We start from the raw sequence: 26,982 nt of genomic DNA, 5'->3' as shown, positions 1-26,982 counted from the left end.
TTTTTTAAAGTAGGTCTAAATGATTATTTTAAAATTATTAAATATTTCTTAAAATGATCTTATTTTTGTTTTTAAAATAATTTTTTTATTAAGGAATAAAATTTCAAAAATGTTTCAATTTTATTGTTTTTAATAATTAAAAAATAATGTGTTTAATTATTAATTCTAATTTTCCAAAAGATTCTCAGGCGAACAAGAAAAATGGATTTTAAAAATTTTAACAATTAGATTTATATAATTTCTAAGGACTTTATTAATTCTTTTGTTAATTTAATTGTAACTGCAAATTAATGAAAGTCTGAAATAGTTACATATATTATGTGTAAGATTTATAAAAATATAAATTCTTTTTTAGTTTTGCTTAAGTTTTACTTATCAGCATAATTCTAATATTGTAATTTTTGAACTGATATTTATTTTTTGTTAAATAGGTAATTTTATATAAACAAACAAAGCTATTATTTAAAACATTGTTTTATTGAAATTTTTTTTGATAATAGGTATCATAAAGGATCTCCCCTTAAGGATGGTGGTCGTTATAAGTATAGTTTAACATTAGAAAAAAATGTATATATTGCATCTTTAACTGTCTTCCAAGTAGGGGATGTAGATGAGGGTGATTATAAAGTCATTGCTAAAAACTCTGCAGGCGAGAGTTTTGCAACTATTAATCTTAATTTTGAAGGTAAGAATTTACTGTCTTATCTCAAGAATATTGGTTTTTTACATTTATATACATAAATGTGTATATTCAATGTAAATATATATCTAAAAATCAATATATATACTGTAGAGCAAACTACTTATAATACAACTTTCAGCAGTTACATTTCTCACAAATATAAACATTTTTGGTCTTGTAATGTTATAAATATAAGCTTGCTGTAAGCTAAGGTTCCAGCTTCTGTGATGATTTCATCAATATGTATATGCAGTATATATATACAATATATATACATGTACTTTACATACATACATGCATATATACATGTATGTAAACTCAATATTAATATTTATATATACACAATTTTTAATTATTACAAATAAGTGTTTAATTAGTGTAATTATAATTATAGCAAAAAACTAAAAGTAATAAACATGAATATGATTACAAATTTTAGATTAACAAAAAATTCTCTTTTTCTATAATATGCAAATGCTACACAAAAACTATAATAAAAGAATGCAATTTTTTATTGTATTATTTTATTTTACAATTTATTCAGATGTAGAAAATTGTATTTTAGATTATTTTCAATAACATAGAATTACTCAAACATGAAACTTTAAAATATTTGTAAAAAATAATGTTTTTTGTAAACTAATATTTTAATTAAAAAAATAAAATTTAAAATTATCTCAATATGCAGGGTGAGTCAAAATTATGTGAACAATCTTAATTTTTAATCAAACATTATTAATGAAACATCTTAATTTTGTTTTGTTTTCTATTCCGATTGGTCACAATAGACTGTTGTTATGGCCTCCCCAATCTCTGGTGTTCTGGTACTAAACTGTACTGTTGAACATTGGTTTGAGTGCATTAATCGTGCTGGTGGTCAGGTTGAGACTCTGTATAACGCAAACTTTGAGTAAATGCTTTCTCTCAAATAGTGTTCACATAATTTTGACTCACCCAAGATTGTTCACATAATTTTGACTCATCCAAGATTGTTTACATAATTTTCACTCACCCAATATATATATATATGATTGCTTTTAAATTGTGATAAGCAAAATTTCATATGACCATAGGATTATATGTTATATAGAACTATTGATTTTAAAATTAAATAAGAGAATTATATTTAATTTATTTATTTATTGGTAAATATATTTATTACAGAATATATTATTAAGTTTTAATTAGTAAATATAACAATTGTTTTGAGAAAGATTTTAAAATTGTTGATTTTAATTAAAATATTTGATATTGAAGAAAATATTAATCGGTAGATAAATCAAAATAGAAAGAAACATTTGGATGTTTAGTATTTTTTACAAAAAAATTCAACAATTTTAATATTAATCAAAATTTGAAAAAGAATTCTAAATAGTTTTCATAAAATTGTTATGAAATAAAAGCTTTTAATTTTAGAAGAATTTTCATAAATTTATGAAATAAGTGGCAGGTAATGCAGAATATTTGACCTTAAAATTAGATTGAATTATGTCTTAATGAAAGTTTTATATTCTTCAATTTATATCTTTTTAAAATTAATTGTAAATTTTAATAATAAAATTTGAATTTAATATTATTGATATATTAAGTATTATTATTGAAAATTTAGAAATATTTAAAATACGGAAAACATTTGTTAAACAAATATAAAATTTATGTCTTAAGTGTAAAACTACCAATCATTGCAAAGTAAATCAAATTGTTTGTTAATGTAGATCAATGAGACTTTTAGAATTAATTTTTTAAATGTTGGCAATTTGAATTCATTATATCTGGCAATTGTTTTTTTCTATCTTAAATGATTAGATAATATAATTTAAATTATAAATATAACTTTCAGATTATATTTATTAAATTGAATTGTTTTAATACTGTCTGAAATGAATTCATTATCAATAGATATATTAAAATAAATAGATTGAAAAGAATAAAGGACATGGCTTATTTTTAATTGAAAATTTTATTCTTTAGCATGTAATGAAAAGTTAATTTTGTTTCTAATGACAGTTTTTATTGGCTTTGCTTCTAGTGACAGTGAACAAAGGCACAATGTAATTAAGTCATGATTAAGGACTTTAATTTGTTCATTCACAAGTTATTTTTCAGATCTAAATAGCAATATATATTTTAAAAGTTATTTTGAAATTTTTTATAAGTAATAAGGTTAAATTCTTGTTACAGGAGGAATACACTTGTTACATTTCAGTATTTTAACATGAGAGTATTCTTTCTTTCAAAAAGTAACAAATATAAATTTATATAATTAGATTACACAGTAGTTTAATACATAAAAGTGATTTCTACTCTTTATTTTCATTTTGTTCATACATAACTTTTTAAAAAGTATTGTTAAAGCTTTACATTTGAAATCTTGACAAGTAGTTCAGTTTGGTATTTTTGAGAGAGATTTAATTGTAATATTTCAAAGATTTTATCCTATAAAATTTTTATAAATAATAAAGAATTCTTTTGCAATGCAACAATAGCAGTATCTGTTGAAAAGGCAGTATATACAATGTTTATAAATAGTACTATTGGAGTTTGATGCAGTTGTGTGTTTTATATAAAAACACACAACTGCATCAAACTCAATAATTTCATCAAAATACAAAATTTTAGTGTATTTAAGATTTTTGTGAAAATTTAATGTTCTTTTTTTCCGAAGATTTGTTACATACATTATATTCAAATTTTTTAATATTATATAACAAAATTGTTTCTTTTTGCATATTTACATAAGTATTTGCATATTTAAAAACTGGTTTATAATGATATAATAACTGATAAAAATAGGATAATTAAAGTACAGTGTATATGATATTACATTAATCAAAATACTTTTAAGATTAAATTAAAATTTAAGATTGAATTTTTTAAATATGCAATTAAATAATAAATGTATTAAATCACGACATAATTAAATTAATAGCTTTACTTTAAAAAAATAAATTTTTTTTTATATTATTAAAATATATAATAGTAATTTAACAAATAATTGAGATATAAATGTTTTATTAAAAATTAAATTTTCTTGTATCATATTAGAAAAATTACAAACTAAATTTTGAATGTAAAATTGCCAAAATTTATTAGGAAATATGTAATGATTCTTTCAATTAAATTAAAAGAAAATTAATAAGCAATTAAATTTTATTACGTTTAATATGATAAAATTCAATTTGAATTGAAAATTACTTATTTTAATAATTTATTAAAAAAAAAAAAATTCTCAATAACATTTTATTACATCCATTTAAGTCTATGCATTCCAATATACATTCAATTCTTAAAGTAGTATAGTAATTGGTTGTTTTTATAAGGTGACAACTGTTAAAAAGGATGTAGAGATATCAGTGAGTTGCCAGTAAAAAAAATTAGGAATTAGTTGTTTGGATAAATTTAGCAAGAGCCACAAGGTCTAGTGCAAATTCTAACTTTGCTGAAGATCAGTTTTTGTTGGCTTAGCTTCCAATGACAGAAAACAAAGGCTCAATATAATTAAGTCATGATTAAGCACTTTGATTTGTTCATTCATCAAGTTTATAATTTGTAATTAATAAAAGTTTTAGTAAATAATAATATTTTAAATAGATTTATAAAGTTATATAAACTATTTTATTCTTTTAAAAAAGTTACATCTGTTTGAATTTATTTAATAATTTTTTGACATGTTTTGTTCACCATTCCTATTATATTTTAGGATGAAAATTTATGGTTATAAAAGTATTGCAAATACTTTTATAATCATAAATTTTAATCATACAATCCCCTTTATCTCCCCACCCCCTTGATTTTTAATCACCAAAATTTAATAGCATCAATCCCTCTAATACACAAACCTCCCTGCAAAATTTCAGAAATTTTTGATAAAAACACAGAAGTTTCAAAGAGGCTTCAAAGAGGGTGAACAAAATCATGCCCACCTACACACACTAATATCCATACTACAGAAAAAAACCCCAAATTTTTTGCATTTCTCAATGTTTCAAGGTCCCCTCAGTCCAAAAATGTAAAAATCTTGGGAGGGGGTCAATTTTTGACCACAACCATATTTTACCTCTGTTATATATAACAGCTGGGAAAGTAATAATATACTGTAATTCAGATATGGTTGTAATTCAGATATGAATTACAACCATATCTGCAGTCAGATATGATCAAGATTATTTCAGTAAAAAAGATTATAAAATTTGCTTCATGGAATCATATACAGGCACTTCTCACTTAATGACCTAGTTAAGTGAATTGATTGATAAATGAGCTTAGTCGTTTATATTTATTTTTGATAAAGAAATGGTCTAAAGGAGTGGGGAACCTTTTCCTACGTAAGGGCCACATTTAAAACTTTTGAACTGATGTGGGTCGCACATGAGTACAAAAAAAGAAAAAAACGGTAAATCACAATTATTTATTTATATATGATTATAAATTAACATAAGTATGCTTAATTTGACTTCTGTCACTGATTTGAATGTATTATTTCCAAAATATTTGGTTGAATATTAGTCACTGCTAGTTTTAGTTTTCATGTGAGTCTGTCATGTTAGTCGAATTGTTGTTTTACTTTTTACTAAATTTTTACTAAGTTGTAGAAAATAACAACAGAATTTTTGCTGCATATTTTCTTAAATTGGGAAATTGATATATTTGTTAATATTTTGTGCAATGAGAGACGCACAGAATATCAATGCGGCTGTGGATTGCCCACCCATGGTCTAAAGAAAACTTTCAACTTGATAACCTTGCTTTAATTTTCATCTCTCACAGAACATAAAAATACAATGAGCAAAAGTTATTAAAAAGTTGTGTCAAAGTTCATTGATTTAAAAATGTCATTCAAATTAATATTTTAGTTATTGAATCTTTCAAAGTATGATAATGGTTCCAAGTCAACAGTGTCATCATTGCAGTTATCAACAGAGTTATCATGAGTTATAAAGAATCTGGGTAAGGGATATGACTGCAAAGAAATAGAAGTACTGTACTTGTACAGGATAGGAGTCCTGGGTTTAGCTTTTGAAAAGAATCTCATTAATGTGATCTACTTATTAAGCCTCCTTTTTTCTTCATAAATTTTATGACAGCATTATAAAAGTTCATTCATTGCCATTCCACTTTCATGATTTCTTCAATGTTTGGACCCATATTCCCTACTTCTAATATAACTGTATTTAATTTTGAGAACACACCAGGTAACTGCTTTTTAGTGAACTTCTTTTGTACTTCTATTCTTTCTTCTTCTTTCCCTTCCAGTGTGGTTAGGCATCCAACTCTGTTGCTTTTTTTCAATTCTTGGTGCTTCCTCCAGGTGAAGTCATGCTCTTTCATTTTGTTGGCATCTTATACCATAGAATGCACAATAATGTACAAATTTATTAATGAGATATGTAGTCTTGAGATTGTGAATGCTTTGTGTAGTAAATACTGATTGACTGTGGGATTGAGACTAGACTATGAAAGGAAATTCCTGAGACTTAGACTGAAAAAAAGGTATTCCCCACATTGGAGAACTGGTCATTACTCTGATGGTCATTAAATAGATAAGTTGTTAAGTGAGGAGTGGCTTTATATGAGTGATTTCTATGTTATAATGATTATATTAAGTTTTTTGTACTTTTGAGTAAGAATCAAGAATTTTCTTTCATACATTCCTAATAAAAAAATTAAAAATTTAAATACCATAATATTTTTATCTAATTATATTAATTTCAGAATGATAAAGGAATTATCTAAAAATAAATTTTGAGATTATAATTAAAGATAAGAAAGTTTAGTTAGTTTAAGATTACTATACTAAAGTTTAAGAATCTTACTTAAACTTTAAGTTTTTTCTTAAATATTTTCCTTTTTTCAAATATAATTTTAAGTGATTTCCATTAATCTCATTGTTAAAGGTATTTTGATGTTTATAAATATATTTAAAGAAAAAAATGCAGAAAATAATTTTTTAATGAAGTTAATGATTTGTCTAGTTGATTTGTAAAAATTACTATATCAAATGAAAAGAAAATATTGGAAAGTAATTAAGATTTGACATTACTTTTGATCATCATTAATATGGATAAATAGTGTTTAATAAGTCATTTTGTTTTTTATTTATTTATTTTATATTTAATTGCGTCTAAAACTATATTTAATTATATTGTTTTAAATACTATTTATATTAGTAAATATTATTTTAGAAATGCTTTTTAACAACAAGAAATAAAATTATTTATTTATTTATTTTTAAGATATGCAGGAAATCTTCCTTATCTGGGGAGAAATACAAAATACAATCAAAATTATGAAAAGAACAAAACAATTAGTATAAATTTAAATGTTAAATACTACAGATTTTTTTTTCATACATTAGTTAGAAGATTGCTCTAACAAAGAAAAGATAGTTTTTACAAATGTTACATATTTGTATACTGAAGATCTAGACAAAACTACATACTAGTCATTCTCTAGTAACATATCTATAAAATATTTTTTCCTCAATAATTTAAAATTTTACTTTTTAGTAGGTGTGTAATTGAATTTTCTTTTTGACATTCTAAACAAACATCCAGATATTATAGTTGGCCATTACATCATAAATTTAATTTATTTAATATAATTTGTAAAATTGTGGATATAACCTGATAACAGGTTATATTGAAAAAGTTAGAACATATATACAATATTTATTTATCATTTGCCCTTTATTAATAATTTTTATATATTTTATTTAAATTAATTTAGGATGATGATAAATGAAATAATTGTTAATGTAGAAAAATTTAATTATAATTTAATTTCAAAAATTAAATGAAGATATACTTATGAGTAAATATTTTTAAAAAATATAGTTTTGCTAATTTTATTTATATTTGTTATCTGACTAAACATTTACAAAAAAAATTTATTATTTACATTAGTACAGTACTATTAAATTCAATTAAACATTATCCGTTAAGCACTTTTACAAATAACTATAGTTAATCTATTTACCTTGGCAGCATAACTAAAAACATGCATATGCTTTTATCTATGTTTGCCAATTGTGTCATGTGGATAAAGTTTTTGACCCTGAATGTATGTAATCAAGAGTTAGGAGAAATTGTAAATTAAACTGCTAATTCAAACATAATAAAATAAGGCAATTGCCAAGTAATAGATTCAACCAGCATCCTTCACTAAACAGCCCATTAATCATATTATCTGGTTAATAATTTTTCTCATATTTTATATGATTTTGGTTTTTTTTATTTTTATTTCAGAATTTGAATTTCAAATGTTCTAAGAGACAGCTGATATGCTTTTCATTATTATAAATTTCTCAATCATAAACATTTGATAAATTTATAATACTCTAATTTTGTAATAATTTTAATAATACTATTATAATTTCAAGGTAAGTTAATTATGCTAAAGATAATTTAAATTTTTTATTCATGGTTTAGCAGCATTACAGTATAATTATTCTAGTTTTGGTAATTTGCTACAGCTGGCAAGAGAATCTATAGCCAAAAATATATTTGAAGTTCTGATACACCTGTAATTTAAGACCACTTGATAATTATCAACATTCTGTAATGTAGAATAATGTTGTTACTTTTACATTTGTCAAACATTTGCAATACTAATTCATCTGTAATAATTTTTATACAAGAAATGCTACTAAAAATGGCCAAATCTATTTATTTAATATCAGTAAAAATAGATGCTTTATGGATTTATAATAATATAAAATATTATTTTATATTTATAATCAGTATTTATTGATATTCTTTTTCTAATGATTTTCTTCTTTTTTGAGATTATATTTTATTCAAATTATTTTAAATTCCATTGTAAATATTTTTGGTTTTAATTTATTCATTGATGAAAAGCATATAAGTTATTAATACTATAACTGTTCTAATTACTACAGCAAAGTGAGATATTTATTCTATGTATTACATAAGCAAACAATTGAACTTTATTATTCATATTTTTTAAACAAAGAATTCATTTTGTGATGATTTGACAGCAGACTGTAACTTGTGATTTGCAAATGTGATGCTTTGAAGATTGAGTAATATTTTGTTTTTGTGTATATATATATATATATAACAATATATATTTTTTATATATTTTGTTTGTTATATATATACAAAAACAAAATATTACTCAATCTTCAAAGCATAACATTTGCAAATCACAAGTTACAGTCTGCTGTCAAATCATCACAAATTGAATTCTTTGTTTAAAAAATATGAATAATAAAGTTCAATTGTTTGCTTATATATCATATATATACATATGAAGATAATTATTTAAAGAAACTGAAATTTTCAAATTACTTAGTAACATTAAGGATATCTAAATTTAGATTCTGAACATAAATGAAAATTTAGAATTTATGACTGATAAATTATAAATAAAAAGTTTAAAAGCAAATTTACAAAATTTAGGTGATAGAGGATGAAAACTGTAGAATTATAGCCTTTCTTATAAATAGAAGTGAATAAAGTTAATTTTGTATAGCTGTCTATATTTACTTGTCATAAAGCAAATATTAAAATAAATCACATTTAGAAATATCTACTTTATTCCATTTTCTGACTAACATTGATAACATGTAAGAACTTGCAGTTGTATCAGATAACAAGATATTTTTAGATACAAGTTTTATTGCTGCCTTCCAGAAATTTGCTGAACAGATATTTTTATGGTAAAGCTTTCATTTCATGAATCAAATAAACAGTTTATATAAATTTATTTTCTAAATATGTATATTTTAGGAAAATTGAATTACTGTATGTATTAAATAAAACATATTCTTGAAAAATATTTTTTGAATAACAAAAATCTTATTATTAAATCAGTATGAATCATTACATATATGCCTTATAACCAGTGCTCTTTTTCTAAACAAAAATTACTTCTAGTATGTATATGTGGTAACTGACCATATAGAGTTGTTTTTACTGAGCAGCAGAAAGTATTACATACCAGCTATCAATACTTTTTATACTATCTGCTGGTATGGCATATCAGCTTGTTCCAGCCATAAAAATAGTCCTGCTTTATAACCTTATACAGTATCTAATGATGGACATTGATACAAGCATCTTCAGTTTTGAATTTTGTTATATAATAAACTGTTATTTTAATAAAAAGAAAATGATATCTAAAATTTAATTTCAAAGGTTTAATGTAATGTTGGAGAAGAGAAATGTAAACATGTCCATTTCTTTTTATAATTTTTATATAATTATTACTTTTTATATAAAAAGTATATAATTATATATGCTAAAAATATAATTATATTATTAATATCTTATTTGTTTAATATTTTTTAATAATTATTTTTATATTTATAACATATCAAACATTAGATTTATTCAATGTATAATTTTAATGATATATTATAAAATTAATTTGGCTTGTTTTGATTAAAATTAGACATAATCAGAAGAAAGTTAAATTATCATATATATTCATATAATTCATACATTTATATTTGATGAATCTGCTGCTTGGTTTATCTGAAAATATATTGAGTTGCATTGAGAACATATTTGCAATATCAATAATTTATAAAAAGTTTAGTTTAAAGATTTACTGGTTAATAAAAGTAAACTATATATATTGTAAAATTTAAAAACTTAAATAAATATTCTTAGCCAATATAATGAAGGAATTTAATATTTATTTAATTCACAATTAATGAACTAGTTAATTATAAAATTAAACCAATTGTAATTTTTATTAAATACTTTATAATTTAAGAAGAANTCTCTTTTTTTTTTTTTTTTTCTAATATTCGTAATAAATCAGAGACTAAGACTTTAATAATACAACTATTTTTATTTTTATATCTGTTTCATTGAAAATTTCTTTTTTTAAATTGATTCTTTATCAATTTTTTGAAAGACTTTTAAATAAAGTTTTTTTGTTTTTTTATAGGACCCAGGTAAAGGAGATGGTGGAACATATAAATGTAATATTAAAAATGAGCATGGAGAAATCAATGCAAATTTGAACCTTAATATAGAAGGTAAGTTTATTTTTCTTAATAATAGAAAAGATTACTGGATGAATACAACTTAAAACTAACCTTTACTATCCAAGATAACATTTATACCAAAACAAACGTTTTGGCTAATTTAATTAATATTTAATTAGCCAAAAATATTTTTAATGTAAATTTATGTTTGTTAGTAAAGAACTAAAATCTTTAGTGTTAATAAAATTAGTGTTTAAGAATGCTGATTCATTATTTTAATCACTATAACACCACAAATACCTTTAAAATCCAGTACAACAATTAATTAAACAGTGAGAAATACATCTCATTGATGAGATATATGAAAAAGATATATTTCTTGCTGTTCAATTAAACGTTGTAGTGAATTTTAAAGGTATTTGTGGTATAGTGATTACAGATATCCAGTTTTAAGAAGCTACTATACATTATTTTAATCCAAATTTATTTGAAGCTGCTATATTACATCAATAATCTACTATGTATTATCAATATTTTAAAACATTTTTTTAAAATACAGTATGTGTGTATACTGTAGTTTTTAAATTTAAACTGTGAATATTTTTTATAATTCATAATAATTATTTCTTTTTAACTTTAGTTACAAATAACATATTTTTCAAGTAAAAAAAAAAAAAAAAACGATTAGATAGTTTTGAATTCATTGATCATTTTACTTTTAATTTTTTAAAATAATTTTTTCCCATATTATTATGGCATAGTTTTGATTCTAATATTTTTCCTTTAAAATTCTTTGTTTTTTGTATTTTATTATATTCTCATCTAAGGGACTATATATTTAATATTTCTAATTTCCAGTTAGTAGCTGTATAAAATTAGCATTTATTAATTTATAATGAAGTAATATAAATGATATTTACTTTAATTATTTATAAAATTTTTAAAATGTTTTCTTTAGTTTCTAATTTTAGTTTTCTTATATTTTATTAGTTTTAATTGTAGATAGAATTTCTTTTTAAATAAGACTGAGAATTTGAACAGTATTAATAATGGTGTGTCTGAATATTTGTAATTATTTTTTTAATTTATTGTAATACCTGAGAGACTATAAATACTTATATTATTCTTAAATTTACATGTTTATAATTTTGAAAAACTGTTTACAGTTATTATTTTCTAAAATATTTTTTGAATAGATAAGGATATATCAAGTTATGTGAAAAAATTCATAAAAGCTATTAAAGAATTACATTCTTGTTTGAATTATTTGAATTTTTTCCATAGTTTCAGAATTTTAAGCAATCATTAAATTTTAAAAAATTATGTATACACATATTTGTGATCCAATTATCTTAAATTTATTTAAGAATGGAATAGTAAGAACGTTATTCATATTTAGTTTTTATTTTTTATTATGTATCAAGTGAATATACTTTAAATAATTTACATAATGTAAAATTAAATTTTAACACAATTTATTTATATACATATATATAAATCAAAACTGCCAACCTTTAATTAAACTTAAAATATCTTATTAATAATTGTAAATTTAGCTTAAAAATGGTCCAAAAAGATTCAACAGTCTTTTTGATCATCTGTTTTCTATATAAATGTTTTCTTATTTATATATTTGAAAGTTTTATATGAAACATAAATTATTTTATTGTATAACAAAAGCAGATAATAGATTTTCTTAATGTAATTATTTTATTAAATTATATTCAGGTGCAGCAGCACCAGAAGGTGATGCACCTTCTTTTGTTGAAAAGCCAAAAATCATTCCTGAAGATGGAGGAAAACGCATTATCATGGAATGTAAGGTTCGAGCTAAACCTAAACCTGATGTTGTTTGGTATAGAGAGACTACAATTATCAAAGAAACAATTAGGATAAAACAAACAATAATAGAAGAAAAAAATGTATATATAATTAGATTAGAGTTAAAGGTAAGTTCATATTTTGTTTATTCAGATATCAAATTTTTTAAAATAGTGAAATGAACTATATGGGATAAGTAAACTTCATTTCATTTTTCTTAGATAACAACAGTATGACATAGGTTAATTAAGAAAGAAGATAAAAAATATGAATTAAAATATTTTCTAATATTTTAATCTCTAATTACCCTTACTGATATTAAAGTTTTTAAAGTACAGGATTAATGTGAACATCATAATTTCATTGGATATTACATGACAAATATTCATATATGAGCAAAATATATCTGTAGTTATGAAATGATATATTTTTAAATAATAAAAATATGAAAATATTTTAATACTTTGATTATAGACTTTATAGGCTCCATTTTTATCTAATATAAATATAAGATAAAGTGCATAAATATTTTTAGAAGCATTAAGATCAGAATGAAAGTATAATTGCTATAATTTATCTCATGATTAATTGGATTATTACATCTGTTTCAATATTAATAGTGCAGTTTGCATAAAATCATATTTTAAAATTTTCTTTCCTTACAAATATTTACTTTAAAAAATTTTTTGCATTTGTTTTCCTTCAGATATTAAATATTATATGTTAGTATGTTATGCTTAAATATATAAGACACTATTGTAAAATAAATGTAATGTCAGGATTTATACTTAAATAATAAATAGTTTACTTTCACTGGTTTTTTTTATGCTTTATTATCTATGACAAAGCTAATAAATTGAAATTTAATTAAATTGCATAATAATGTTTAATTTTTCAAAATAAAAATAAAGCTAAAAATAAACAAACATAATTTCAAACTTTTGATTAGTTTTATCAATATTTTTTTTAGAAAGGAATTAAATTAAAAAAACATCTAACATATGATAATAGATTAATTAAAGTTTCATTAGATATTTGCATATAGTCATAAACAAAACAAGATTTAAAGCTGACATTTTTTTTAATAGTTTTATTGGATACTATATGATAAATATTTACATGTGCTGTAAATAAAATGTATTCTGTGCATCAAAATTTGTAGTTATAAATAAAGATTTGATAAACTTAGTTAATGTTTTGTTAGTTTAAAAAAAAATTGTATTTTTATTTTAAAACATATTTTTTGGCATATATTAATATATAACATTTCATATTTCGGAATACAGTTGACCCCACTATAACGCGGTAGATACGTTCCACTTTATAAGAATTTTGCGTTGTAGGAATCCTTAAATACATGAGCCAATCACAGCCCGGCATGTGTGCAGTTTACAGACTATGGCTGTTTGAAAGGTTTTCGTCCATAAAATTAATCGATTTTAGACTAATTTGACTCAACATTTCCAAAACATGTATAATTTTTTGGGAATAATCCATATAAACTATGCTATAAACAAAAAATTGTAGAATTACTTACTGAGTGTGCACTGTTTGACGCCATTGCTTAAGCTTGTTTTCATCGTGGAGCAGTGCACCAAATGGCAGGCACGTTTTCTAATAAGTTATTTTTCTACGAAAAATTCGCTGAACTTTGGAGACATCATTAATAGAAATAATTTTTATGGTTGTTGAATAAGAAATGTGTTTTTCACAAGAAATGTATAAAATTACAGTATTGTATTAGACTTACAGTACCTAATTTATATACTGTACAGATGATAGTAAACTCAACTTACCTGCCTAAACTCTTTGTAGGGTGTAAGTGGTTCGGCTGCTCGTCCACTATTGGTCCAGATTCGACCAATCCTATTGCGACACGAGTTGGCGATGACATTTTACCGCATTTTACGAGTCTCTTTTAGCGTCTTTATACGAATACGGTTACAATTTTTTTGCTGTGATATATGAACCCATGTTATAGGGGGATCTACTGTACATGAATAAATTATTTTAAATATATCTGTTATTCATACTGAAGTAAAGAACAAGTAAAATGAGAAAAGAATAAAAATTATTTGTAGTGTTTTAAAATCTATGAGGTCATAAAATATTTAAAACTAAAATTTAAAGTTTTGAAGATTTATTTTCTATTATTAATAATTTTTTAAAATAAAGAATTATACTAAATAGTTTTTGAAAAAATTTTAACATTTGTAAAGTCAGTTTATGGATTGATTATTGTTTATATTAAAAAAAAAATGGTTTTTTTATGACCTGTTGGTCATGTCATACAAAGACAAAATGAAAATATCTCAATAACATAATTGATCACAGTATTCATTTGATATAAATTTGAATAATGTAAGATGATTCTTATCTAGATTTAAACAAATTTTATTTCCTCTAAATATTTGTTTTTCTAGTTGGAAAATGTTTAATATTAATATTTACAATGTTATGTATTCTTTTTAATAATGAATTAGATAACCATGTATATATTTTCTTTTTTATACTGTACTATAAAAATAAAGCACTTTTAAATTATTTTAAAATGACAAAGTTTTATTTACATGTGTTAATTATTGTACTCATTATTTTAGAATCCTGAATTGGATGATGCTGGAATCTATAGATGTAACTGTAAAAATATAGCAGGAGAGAGCAATGCCAATCTCACATTGAATATTGAATGTAAGTAAAAAAGTTTTGTGTAATAAATAAAGTTGTTATTTTAATAAATAGAAAATTATTAATAAATTAAAATATACTATAAATAAATGTATTAAAAATATATGTCTAATATAGCATTAATGAGAAACATTTATTTTCTTTTTTAGAAAAGAGATGAGTACTTTGACAATTACTTACTAAACACTTATTAAAAATTAATATTTTATTTCATATTTAAAAAATTCTTGTAATAGTAATGTACAACAGCAAATAATTAAAGTATAACAGTAGTGTTACTTTATTATAAAATTAGAGATTTCACATTTCAGTAGGAAATTACTTAAATATAAAAATAATTACCACCTTGACAAAATATATTGTGGCCGCCAGCGCCAGAGATCCTGAACACTGGCAACACTTGCCACGATCACGAACTCTGTCTGGCAACACTTGCCAACAAGAGTGGCTGGCAACGTCAAAAAAGAAAAGGCGCGAAAGTTCGTTGGATTTTGTCCGGGTGTTGCCCGAGGATGTCTGTGACAGTTCTAACCTTTTCTAATAAAGTTCTTTTTTGTTACTGTTCGTGTTTGCCTGCTTAATGTTAGATCTAAACATCAGTAGGATTGAATGACAAAGTGGTGACCCGAACGTGATCCGATTAATGAACTACCTGGACTTTCGACTGAATTGGATAGCGAACAACTCTGTGTCTATGATGGAACTTTTTTAACAGGATATGCAGGTATGATCAGTTTCTAAATCGTAAATTCGATAGGAAGACGGTGGGTAAATCTTACCGAAGACTAGGAGTACGTGACTCAGGCTAAGCTTTATCCAAGACTATCCCGCTTTCTTTGTAGCCGCATAGTTAAGCGCCCGGAATGGCGGAACAGAACGAGTTGGAAATCGGACGTGTACAGGCAAAAATGCCTATCTTTACTAAAACCAACATCAAATTATTTTTTGTGCAGCTAGACGCGGCTTTTGCCATTAATCGGATTACAAGTGAGAACACTAAGTACAACTATTTAATCAATTCCCTGGACGCGGAGATTCTATCTAATGTTAGTGACTTAGTATTTGACCGTCCAGCCGAGGCTCCGTTTTCTAAACTTAAAGATCGACTCCTCGAAATTTTCCAGAACTCCGCTGCTAAAGAGGCTAAAATTCTGCTTGAAGATCTGGCGTTAGGGGATCAGAAACCCAGCGTTTTACTCCGTAAAATGAGGGAGCTTTCAGCGGGCAAAATTACCGAAGAATTTCTTAGAAACTTGTGGCTCCAACGTCTCCCCAAAAATATTCAGACCGTATTGGCTGTTAGCAGTGATGAACTAGACAAGCTAGCCATCCTTGCTGACAAGGTTGCTGAACTTACAGAACCAACCCAACTGGCCAGCATCAACTTGAAAGACGAAAATCCCGTAATCAAAAACCTTGAACTGCAGATTTTAGAACTCACAAAGAAGGTTGCAGAACTTAATGTATCGCGTACTGCTCGTCCCCGTTATCGTAGTAGAGAGAGAAACCGACATAACCCGAATTCGAGGCACCGCGTTAGTTCACGCTCTCGGGGAAGAAGCCTCAGTCGTCAGGGATATTGTTACTACCACAGTAAGTTTGGATCAGCTGCTTGGAAATGTCGTTCGCCGTGTTCCTTTAATCGAACTGCTGATCAGGGAAACGAGAGCAGCCAGCCGCAGTAACGGCCTGTGGGTCCAGTCTGGCTCCTAAATATAGCCGTTTGTTTGTGTATGACAACAAAACTGGCCTAAATTTCTTAATTGATTCTGGAGCAGATTTATCGATCATTCCCAACCGCACTAAGAATCAGCCTACAAAGGTTGAATTGTATGCTGCCAACGACTCTAAAATCTCGACGTATGGAACAAAAGTGCTAGAACTTGACCTCAACTTAAGACGTTCTTTCAGATGGGAATTCACCATAGCTGATGTGCAGAAGCCTATAATCGGTGCAGACTTTTTGGCCAACTTTGGACTCATTCTCGACATCAGAAACAGATTACTGGTTGACCCCCTGACTTCCCTTACTACACGAGGAAGATATTATACAGGACCACCTACTTCAGTCAAAACTATAATCAGCAATTCCCCAATGCAGGATATCCTCAAGGACTTTCCACATCTCACTCGTCCTCGACCGTTTTCAGATAAGGTCAGGCACAACACAGTGCATTATATCGAGACACACGGTCCACCCGTATTTGCTAAACCTCGTAGATTGCACCCGGCTCAACTGCAAGTAGCAAAGCAAGAATTCCAGCACATGATGGAGCTAGGTATATGCAGACCATCAAAGTCCAACTGGGCTTCTCCCCTCCATATGGTGCCGAAGGGCCGTAACGATTGGAGACCTACGGGAGACTACCGTGCCCTGAATAGGATAACTGTTCCCGATCACTATCCAGTGCCACACATCCACGATTTTGGTCAAAATCTACACGGAGCTCGAATATTTTCCAAGATCGATTTGGTTAGGGCCTTCCATCATATACCAGTTAACCCAGATGATGTGCCAAAGACAGCCATTACGACGCCATTTGGGCTATTTGAATTCATTTTCCTCCCTTTTGGTCTCTGCAATGCAGCCCAATCATTTCAACGATTCATGCATGAAGTTCTGCGAGGCCTAAACTTCTGCTTTTCATACCTAGATGACATCCTCATCGCTAGCACTTCGTGGGAGGAACATAAGATGCACATGCGGCAAGTGTTTCAACGCCTAGACAAGTACGGTCTGCAAATCAATGCATCCAAGTGTACTTTTGCTGCCTCACATGTATCATTCTTAGGATACATGGTGTCTCCCCACGGCATTATGCCACTTCCGGAACGTGTATCTGCCGTAACTCAACAGAAGCGACCACAGACCCTCAAACAACTGAGAAGGTTCTTGGGCATCTTGAACTTCTATCGTAGGTTCCTACCCAATGCGGCCCATCACCAAGCTCCTTTGCACGACCTACTTAAAGGAGCAAAGAAAAACGACCAACGTGAGATTAAATGGACTGACAATTCTATTCAGGCATTTGAGTCATGTAAATCACAATTAGCAGAAGCCACCTTACTACACCATCCTTCACCAAGTGCTACCCTTGCACTTCACGTCGATGCATCTGATTCTGCTGTGGGCGCTGCCCTTCATCAAGTTACAGCACAAGGTCTCCAGCCACTGGCGTTCTTTTCCCGCAAGCTGAGTAACTCTCAGCGTCAGTATTCTGCATACGACCGAGAACTTCTGGCTGTGTATTTGGCTGTGAAACATTTCCGATTTATGCTGGAAGCACGACAGTTCACCATTTACACAGACCATAAACCATTGACGTTTGCTTTCCAGCAACGACACGACAAATGTACACCCCGTCAGTTGAGACATCTCGACTTTATAGGACAATTCTCGACAGACATCAGACACATAAAGGGAATCGATAATGTTCCAGCTGATGCTCTCTCCCGTATTGAATCAATTAGTAGCCCATCTATAGATTATAGCAAAATTGCAAAAGACCAACAGCAAGATCCTGAGCTCCAGTCTCTCCTGACTTCAAGTGACTCATCACTTGTACTTAAGAAGTTTAAACTTCCTGATAGTGATGTCGAAATTTACTGTGATGTATCGACAGGTCGCATTCGTCCATACATTCCACCTAATTATCGTCGCACTGCTTTCAACACTGTCCATAACCTGTCCCATCCAGGTGTAAGGGGCTCAACCAGATTGGTAAAAGCAAAATTTGTTTGGCCGTCCATCAGTAAAGACTGCCAGACATGGTCTCGCACCTGCATTTCTTGTCAGCGGTCGAAAATCCAGAGACATGTCGCTAGCCCTTTGGGAACCTTTCCTATTCCAGACGCTAGATTTTTAAACATTCATATTGATATTGTTGGTCCATTGCCACCTTCCAACGGCTCAACATACTGCCTCACAATCATCGATAGATTTTCTCGTTGGCCTGAGGCAATCCCGTTGCCAGATATAGCGGCTGAAACAGTAGCTTCAGCCTTATATTCAGGTTGGATATCTCGCTTTGGAGTGCCTGCCCAAATAACATCTGACCAAGGACGTCAATTCGAGTCTAGCCTATTCAAATCCCTCACTCAACTTCTTGGTGCCAAAAGAGTTAGGACAACAGCATACCACCCAATTGCGAATGGCATTGTTGAACGCTTTCATCGTTCACTTAAAACTGCCATCAAATGCCACTCTACTGACAGGTGGACGGAAGTACTACCTACAGTCTTGTTAGGATTGCGAACTGCGCTTCGTGAAGACACCAATATTACTGCAGCTGAAATGATCTATGGCACCAGCCTCCGATTGCCTGGAGAATTTTTCGTCCCAGGTTCTCAGGACATCAATCCATGTTCTTTCGTCGAAAAACTCAGAACGATGATGGCGAACTTAAAACCAGTGCCTGTTGTGCACCACTCCTATCGCAACCCATTTATCCACAAAGAACTGCACTCATGTTCCCACGTATTTCTCCGCAATGATGCTGTACGGAAGCCCTTGCAGCCTCCATACGATGGACCCTACGAAGTCGTGTCACGCGGTAGCAAGACATTCACTCTATGCATAAAGGGAAAAGAAACTGTAGTTTCTATTGATCGCCTGAAACCGGCTTTTATTCTCGCAGCGAGCGAGTCGGACCAGTTACCCCCAACGTCTCCAATGCCAAGACCAGCGACGACTAAACATACGACAGAAGATCGAGCCCCAACGCGACAAACTACCACGCGCTCTGGCCGACATGTATCGTTTCCCGTTCGTTTCGTGTCTCAGACACTGGTGGGGGAGTAGCTGTGGCCGCCAGCGCCAGAGATCCTGAACACTGTCTGGCAACACTTGCCAAGATCACGAACTCTGTCTGGCAACACTTGCCAACAAGAGTGGCTGGCAACGTCAAAAAAGAAAAGGCGCGAAAGTTCGTTGGATTTTGTCCGGGTGTTGCCCGAGGATGTCTGTGACAGTTCTAACCTTTTCTAATAAAGTTCTTTTTTGTTACTGTTCGTGTTTGCCTGCTTAATGTTAGATCTAAACATCAGTAGGATTGAATGACAAAATATCATTACAATTCCAATATTAGGATCTATAGAGTTATTAAATAATTGATATTTTTTATTTCAGAATATACTATTCTATCTCCAATTGAAAAACTCTTATTTTAAAGAGTTTTATTTTAAATTGAGTTTTTTTTTCAAAATATTTATATTATTCTTCCACTATATATTATCAGATGTTATTTGATTATGACAATCCTTCACATTCCTGATAAGTTAGTAACTTTTTGAATTTTATGACAATATAATGATTGATTTAGTGACAGTGATGATAGTATATTTTTAAAAATATTATAAAAATATTCTTTGTTTTTATACAATTTTTTTCAGTTATTTGTATATTTTAAATAGTTTATTGTTATATGAATTTTTTAAAATTAATGTTAAAAATAATTTCAATGCATTTTAAGTGTTTTACTATTATTTATTAAAATTTGACTAATATTTTACAATGAACTGTTTAACAGTGGCTCCTGTGATTAAAGAAGTACCTAAAGTTATTCATCGGGAGAAACAAAAAACAATTGTTATTGAATGTTATGTACAATCTACTGCCAAACCAGATGTTCAATGGTATAAAGAAAATACAGTTGTAAGAAGAGATAGTCGGCATTCAGTTAACATAAAAGAAGTATCAAAAGGACAATATGCTATTGCTCTAGAAATTGATAAACCAACAGCTGTCGATAAAGGCAGTTACAAGCTTGTAGCTAAAAATGAAAAAGGAGAAGTTACATCTCCTGCAATTGAAGTTGATCTAAAAGGTATTTTTTTTTTTATCAAATAATGTTTTATTAATGATGTAAAATGTTTTTATCGTTCCAAATATCTAAAGAGTCTTTAAATGAAAATTTAAATGAAATATTTGAAAATTATAAAAGAAAAGATACATTTAAAATTTTGGAATTTTTCTAATAGCACTTAAATTTCACTATTTTAAATACTCATACCATCAGTTCTTTTTATATGACTAATTAAAATTTCTTATTTGGTTCATATTTTAATTCTTATTTACATGAAGATAATAATAAAAAGTTTAGCAGTTTTTAATTTATAATTTTATCAAAATATTTTAAAATTAATACAATAATCAGTTCACTTTATATCCAACATATGAAAGTATACCTTTTCAGATTTAAAAAAATATAAATTGTGCTTAATAGTTGATCTGGAACAGTTAATTGGGGAAGAGGATATATAAGTTTAGTGGTTAATTAACTGAAGTAATTCTAATAACCAAGATATTAGAATTTATAAGGCTATTTTTTAAAAGCCATATGAAAAATTAATTACAAATAATAATTTTTTATTTTATTAACAAACTTTATTTGTTTTAAGGTGAACCTTGTTACTTGGTGTTAATTTTATAACTACATTTAAGTTTACATGTAGTATTTTACCGTTATTCTTTTGTACATTTCTTTAAATCCAATGGTAGGATTACATAAATTTTATGACAATATTTATGAAAATGAATTTTTATCTTTTCATAATATATGTTGATTAATAAGGTACATAATTATCAGTAATTTTCAATTAGTTCCATATCATTTTAGCTCGTTAGTAATTTGAATAAAAAAGCTATTTATTTTATACATTTGGTTTATTGTTAGGTTACCTAGCCTAGCTCTATAGTTTAAGTTTTGGTTCGTATGAATTGTTTTGGTAATTTCATATTCTTGAAGATATTTTACTAATCCTTCACAGTCCTTTAACAAATGAAACAAGAAAAAGTCACTGGATATACACCAATAGCAATGTTCTTTAGTGAAATCTATATAAGTGTTGTTGACAAATAATGAGTATTTGTTGAGTCTGATTTGAAGTAATAATTGTTTAATATTTGTATTAGCGGTTATAATGTTCGAGTTTGTAGGTATATTTAGAGTATTTAAGTACCAAGGATGATAAACCAAGTTCATTATTGAATTTTGGTCCTTTATTATGGACTGTGACAAGGCTGATTCATTCATTAGTGTTTAACCATATTTCCGGTTAGTCTCTAAATTATCAAATATTGCACTTAAAATGCCAAATGTTTGAAGTAGTTTATTAAAAAAAATTATAAAATTAAATTTATATTGCCAGGTGTTTTTATTAGAACTTGAGTCATTGATTTGAGTTAGCATAATTTGATGTAGAAATTTTACATTGTCATTGTTAGTATTTTTTTAATCTGTAATAAAACCTGATTAGTCTTTTCAGAAAAAAGGAAACAATTGATATCTGTTTGTTTTGACGAAGCAGTTTCTAAAAATGGCAACTTTAGGTGACATGATGGGATAATTCTTTGAGTGAAAGGAAATTAGCTGTAATTTCTTTGATGGTAGTGTTATTATATTAACTTTATCTGAAATAAGATTACAAATTTATCTCTTATTGCATAACCTGGGACTGATCTTTTGATCTTAAACAGTTTACGTAAGTAAGTAATGTAAAATTTTTCCAAGTCGTAAAGTGAATCAAGTGCCCATATGAGGCTAGCACAGAAAATTGAGGAATTAACATATTAAATATTTTAGTCTTTAATTTTAGATCTGTAATTTTTAATGCTGAACATAAATAGATAACATTGTCAATAAGTAAATTAATTTTTGTAGTAAGGTCTTTCAAATGTAGATGAAAATTACAGTTCCAGTAATTTACAGTTCAAATAAATTTGAAACTATTGAGGTTAAAAAAGAATATAGCAGATTCAGTCTCCTTGGATTTAACAAAGGCAAATTGGAATTTTGAATACAATTTTTGTTCTTTTATCCAACATTGAAAATGCTGCTAGTATTGATGTAAAGCATTTTCTTATAATCAGTAGAAGTGCTATTGGGTGATAATTCTCTGGTTCTTTCCAGTTTCCGTTTTTGTATATCATAAGTAGTTTAGCCATGTTCCAAGATTCCAGAAAATTGAATTTATTATAAAATAAATAAATCAAGTAGTAATTGTTTACCTAATGGAGGCAGTAATTTTAAGAATTTTGCAGTAATTAAGTCAGTGCCTGGAGAAGATTTTGATTTCAATTTGCAAATTGAGGCTTCCAGTTCTTTGTAAGTGAAGAGAAAATCCAAAATTTCATTATTCGGATTTGTGAATTCCAAATTTGGTAGTTTATCAATAATCGGAAATCTTTTAAAATAAAGAGACTAAGTTAACATTTCTATANAAGATTTTGATTTCAATTTGCAAATTGAGGCTTCCAGTTCTTCATAAGTAGGATCCAAAATTTCATTATTCAGATTTGTGAATTCCAAATTTGATAGTTTATCAATAATCGAAAATCTTTTAAAATAAAAAGACCAAGTTAACATTTCTATACACGATTGTCATTCAGAGTCTTTTTTCCTTAGTCTTTGTATTGTTGTCCAAAAGATATCGTTATTTTTATTTATAATCAGCCACTGTTGTAAATTTTTGAAATATTTTTTCTTTTTAGATTTTAATAAATTAAAATAAATTGTTTTTAGTTTTTTGTAATTATTAAATGTTTTGTTTATATAAGATTTTCTGAATTGTAATAAGGCTTTGTTTTTCTTAAATTTTAAAATATAACAGTCAAACCAAGGCTTTTTAAATATATGAAATTTTGTATTGTTTAACTTTTGCATTTTTATAAATTTTTTTATTGTATTTTCCAATTGAGAATATATTTCAACTAACGGATGAGCCTGGTATTGCTTGGACAAAAAGTAAAGATAGCAAAGATTAAGATTATTAGATTATAGCCAATTTTACCCATTTTCACTGAGTGCAAGAATTAGGTACCCCCCTCTTATGAGACTAGTTAGAAAATTTTTAGATATATGCTTACCACACTGATAATTAAATTAATGCTTACCACACTAATAAAACTGGATAACGATAATTAAGACTCACTGCAACCACTAACTGGTGCATAGTATCACTAAGTGATGTGAATAATAAACATTTTTGTAATTTTTTCTGGGTTTTTCTTCAGATTTACTAAATTCGAAAAATAAGCTGGATCTTCTAGAATCATTCATAAATATAAAATTGAACATTAAGATGAAGAGTTTGAATAAAGCGAACTTATGCACATGTGCTCCCCGTGGTAACCTTTTATATGATGGAACACTAAACTTTGTTGAGAATTTTTCGAATGGTCTAAAAATATGTTCAATTTCCTGCATAAATGCAAAAAAGGCATCTAAAGTAGTACAGTAGAAGCTGAGTTCTACGGGGTAATCCTTAACCCTCTCCCTCTGCCCTGCGGTGGGAATTTTGAAAAATTCCTTCTTAGTGTATGTTCTCATGACATACCCTAACTGTACCAAATTTCAACTGTCAACTCCTAACCATTTGAGCTCTGCACTTATTATTATTATTATCATTATCAACCCATCTTGATTATATTATAAGATTCCATCTTCTAGTCCAGTACAGTGGGTGATTGGTTAACGAACATAATCCATTCCAAGACTTTTTTTGTTATCCAAATTGTTCGTTAACCAATTATTGATTTACCATAGGTTTTTATGGGAATTTGATTAATTCATTCTGGAGACCCCAAAAAATAAAAAATATATACTTTCTTACTATGTTTATTTATTTATATGTAATAATAAAAATACGATATAAAATAATATCATAAAATAATATAAATAAAAATAAAAAATAAAAATATAACAAACAGGAAAAACATGACTAACAAAAACACAGCCTTGCATTTTCATGAATCATGTTTTTTCCGTTTGTGGTTGGGGTTAAAGAATCTGTCTAATGTCTGTTGCTTTTCTCTCTTCTTTGGGATTTTTCAGAAGTAATTAATAGCATTGTAATTGTAGAGATCCTCAAGCCTATAAACCTCAACCTGGTTTGGATGTCATTCTAAGACCATTGTTCTGACATCCTCCCACTTCTTCAAAAGATGTTTAATAGCAGATATTGGCATTAATCCTCTTTTTCAGAAGAAAACATATCTTGCCAAGTTTCTTGGTGTTCTTCATTCAAGAGTTCTTGGCGTTTTTCTGTCGTCAGATCAGTTTCAGGTTCCATTATGAGCTTTTCAATGTTCTTTATTTCTCGGATGTGATTTTTGTTACTCCTTTAGCTGCTTGAGTCTTCTTGATTATACAGTAAGTTTCTTAGATAAGATTGAACTGTGGCTTACTGTAGACCTGTTCAAGCCTTACTGCCGAGCAACATCAGACATCTGCCCACTCTCTACTATTATACTCTCACCTTTCAAAAATAAAAACCCACTCTCATGACTACTATAAAAGAATTGTTTCTGTCAGAAAAATAAAAGGCTGAAATTACAAGGGAGAGTTTCAAAGTTCTGAGGAATACTATTCAATCAGTATATATCGGGTTGAGCGTCGATGTCGATGTCTCCCATGCTCCAAAAAGTTTCGAATTGTTGTCTGAAGACAAGGGAAGACCAATCGGTATTCATTATTTTATGTCACTTCTTGTGTTTGTTCTGTGAGGTGTTTGTTGTCCAAACATAAAAGTTTTTGTGAAAGTGTTCATTATCCGATTTATTTGTTAACCAAACTGTTCGTTAACCAATCACCCACTGTATTTGAGATATATTTTATTCTTTCACTTATTTGTAATTGATTTGTTGATAGTCGTCATAAGTTGTTTGGTTAAGGTACAGTACATATTTATTTTTATAAACATGATTTTTTGCTACTTTGATAGTAGTTCTTACTGGAAAATGGTCTGCTAAGTCACAATTTAATACTTGAATATCCATACACAGATCTGTTAATAGTTCAGAGCATATTGTTAAGTCAATCACTAAACATCTGGAATTAGTTACACAAGTAAATTCAGATGGATAATCTTTTCTTATTCTCCCATTTACTATATATAACTGTAGTTGGTGTGTATAATTTAGTAATTGAGTTCCTAATTTATTATATACTAGCTGCAAGGACCCGCTTTGCTTGGTTTTTATTTGTGGGCAAAAAGTAATGATAGTGAAGATTAAGATAATTACATTATAGCCAATCTTACCCGTTTTCACAAAATGCAAGAATTAGGTCTCCCGTTTCCAGACGTTTCCAGAGAATTTTTACATGAGCATAAAAATATGTTTGATTTCCCGCAAAAGCACAAAAAACTGCCTGTAAATCTTGCATGCAGCTTTATATTAACACTTCCTGGTCCCGATTCTATTTCTGAACGTCTCCTGTTCACATCCAGTCAAACGAACTATTTTCAACGTTTCTGGAATGTTTACGATCGTTCTATAATCGAACCAATATTCGAATTTTATGTTCGAATTTAATTCGAACAAATTCGAACAAAACATTCGAAATAGAAAGCCACTTTCAACCACTTTCAGCCTCATATCTCCCGCACCCTTATAGCTATCGAGACGCAACCACCCCTATGCACGAGTGGAGACTTGGGGCTACCACCACTTTATATATATATATATATATATATATATAGATTTTACCCTTAGACTCACATATGTTTCGAATTAATATATTTGGTCCTTTATATTTCAAGTCCATTTTTTGGCTATTTGAGCATTTAGATCTCCTATCATTAGTATATATGGGGAAATATTTTTCCATTTTTCAAAATTTGTGAAGATTTTATTAGTATCTCTATATGTTTGAGTGGTATGTAAACCAACATGATTATTACTAAATTTTTGTCTAGAAACTTCAGGTCTAGATTAGTAATTTGTACTAATATTGTTATATAATTAGTAGCTTTTTGAATAAATTTTACTTCTCCAATATTTTTCTTTAATATTAAACTTAGTCTTACATAGGGACATCCTGGGCCATATAGT

General features: G+C 27.7%; 2 protein-coding genes across 2 annotated transcripts in view; both read left to right on the top strand.

The window, feature by feature from the left end:
• The window catches only part of LOC111615272 (twitchin-like), a 263,599-nt gene that overhangs the window by 37,827 nt on the left and 198,790 nt on the right, over positions 1 to 26,982 (top strand). Inside the window, exons 9-14 of the mRNA XM_023356687.1 lie at positions 501 to 685; positions 2,690 to 2,733; positions 10,601 to 10,691; positions 12,369 to 12,589; positions 15,062 to 15,152; positions 20,678 to 20,974. Of these exons, the coding sequence (XP_023212455.1) occupies positions 501 to 685; positions 2,690 to 2,733; positions 10,601 to 10,691; positions 12,369 to 12,589; positions 15,062 to 15,152; positions 20,678 to 20,974 (929 nt within the window). The remainder of the gene's footprint in view (positions 1 to 500; positions 686 to 2,689; positions 2,734 to 10,600; positions 10,692 to 12,368; positions 12,590 to 15,061; positions 15,153 to 20,677; positions 20,975 to 26,982) is intronic.
• On the top strand, positions 15,624 to 16,956 carry LOC111615134. The gene has a single exon (XM_023356539.1). It carries the CDS (start codon positions 16,013 to 16,015, stop codon positions 16,832 to 16,834), a length of 822 nt encoding a protein of 273 aa, XP_023212307.1. The 5' UTR covers positions 15,624 to 16,012; the 3' UTR covers positions 16,835 to 16,956.

Source organism: Centruroides sculpturatus, unplaced genomic scaffold (assembly GCF_000671375.1).
Source record: "Centruroides sculpturatus isolate CEXI.00-Female unplaced genomic scaffold, Cexi_2.0 scaffold167, whole genome shotgun sequence".
Taxonomy (NCBI): domain Eukaryota; kingdom Metazoa; phylum Arthropoda; class Arachnida; order Scorpiones; family Buthidae; genus Centruroides; species Centruroides sculpturatus.
The sequence above is the reverse complement of the archived record's forward strand: the minus strand, read 5'-3'. Positions and strand labels throughout refer to the sequence as shown.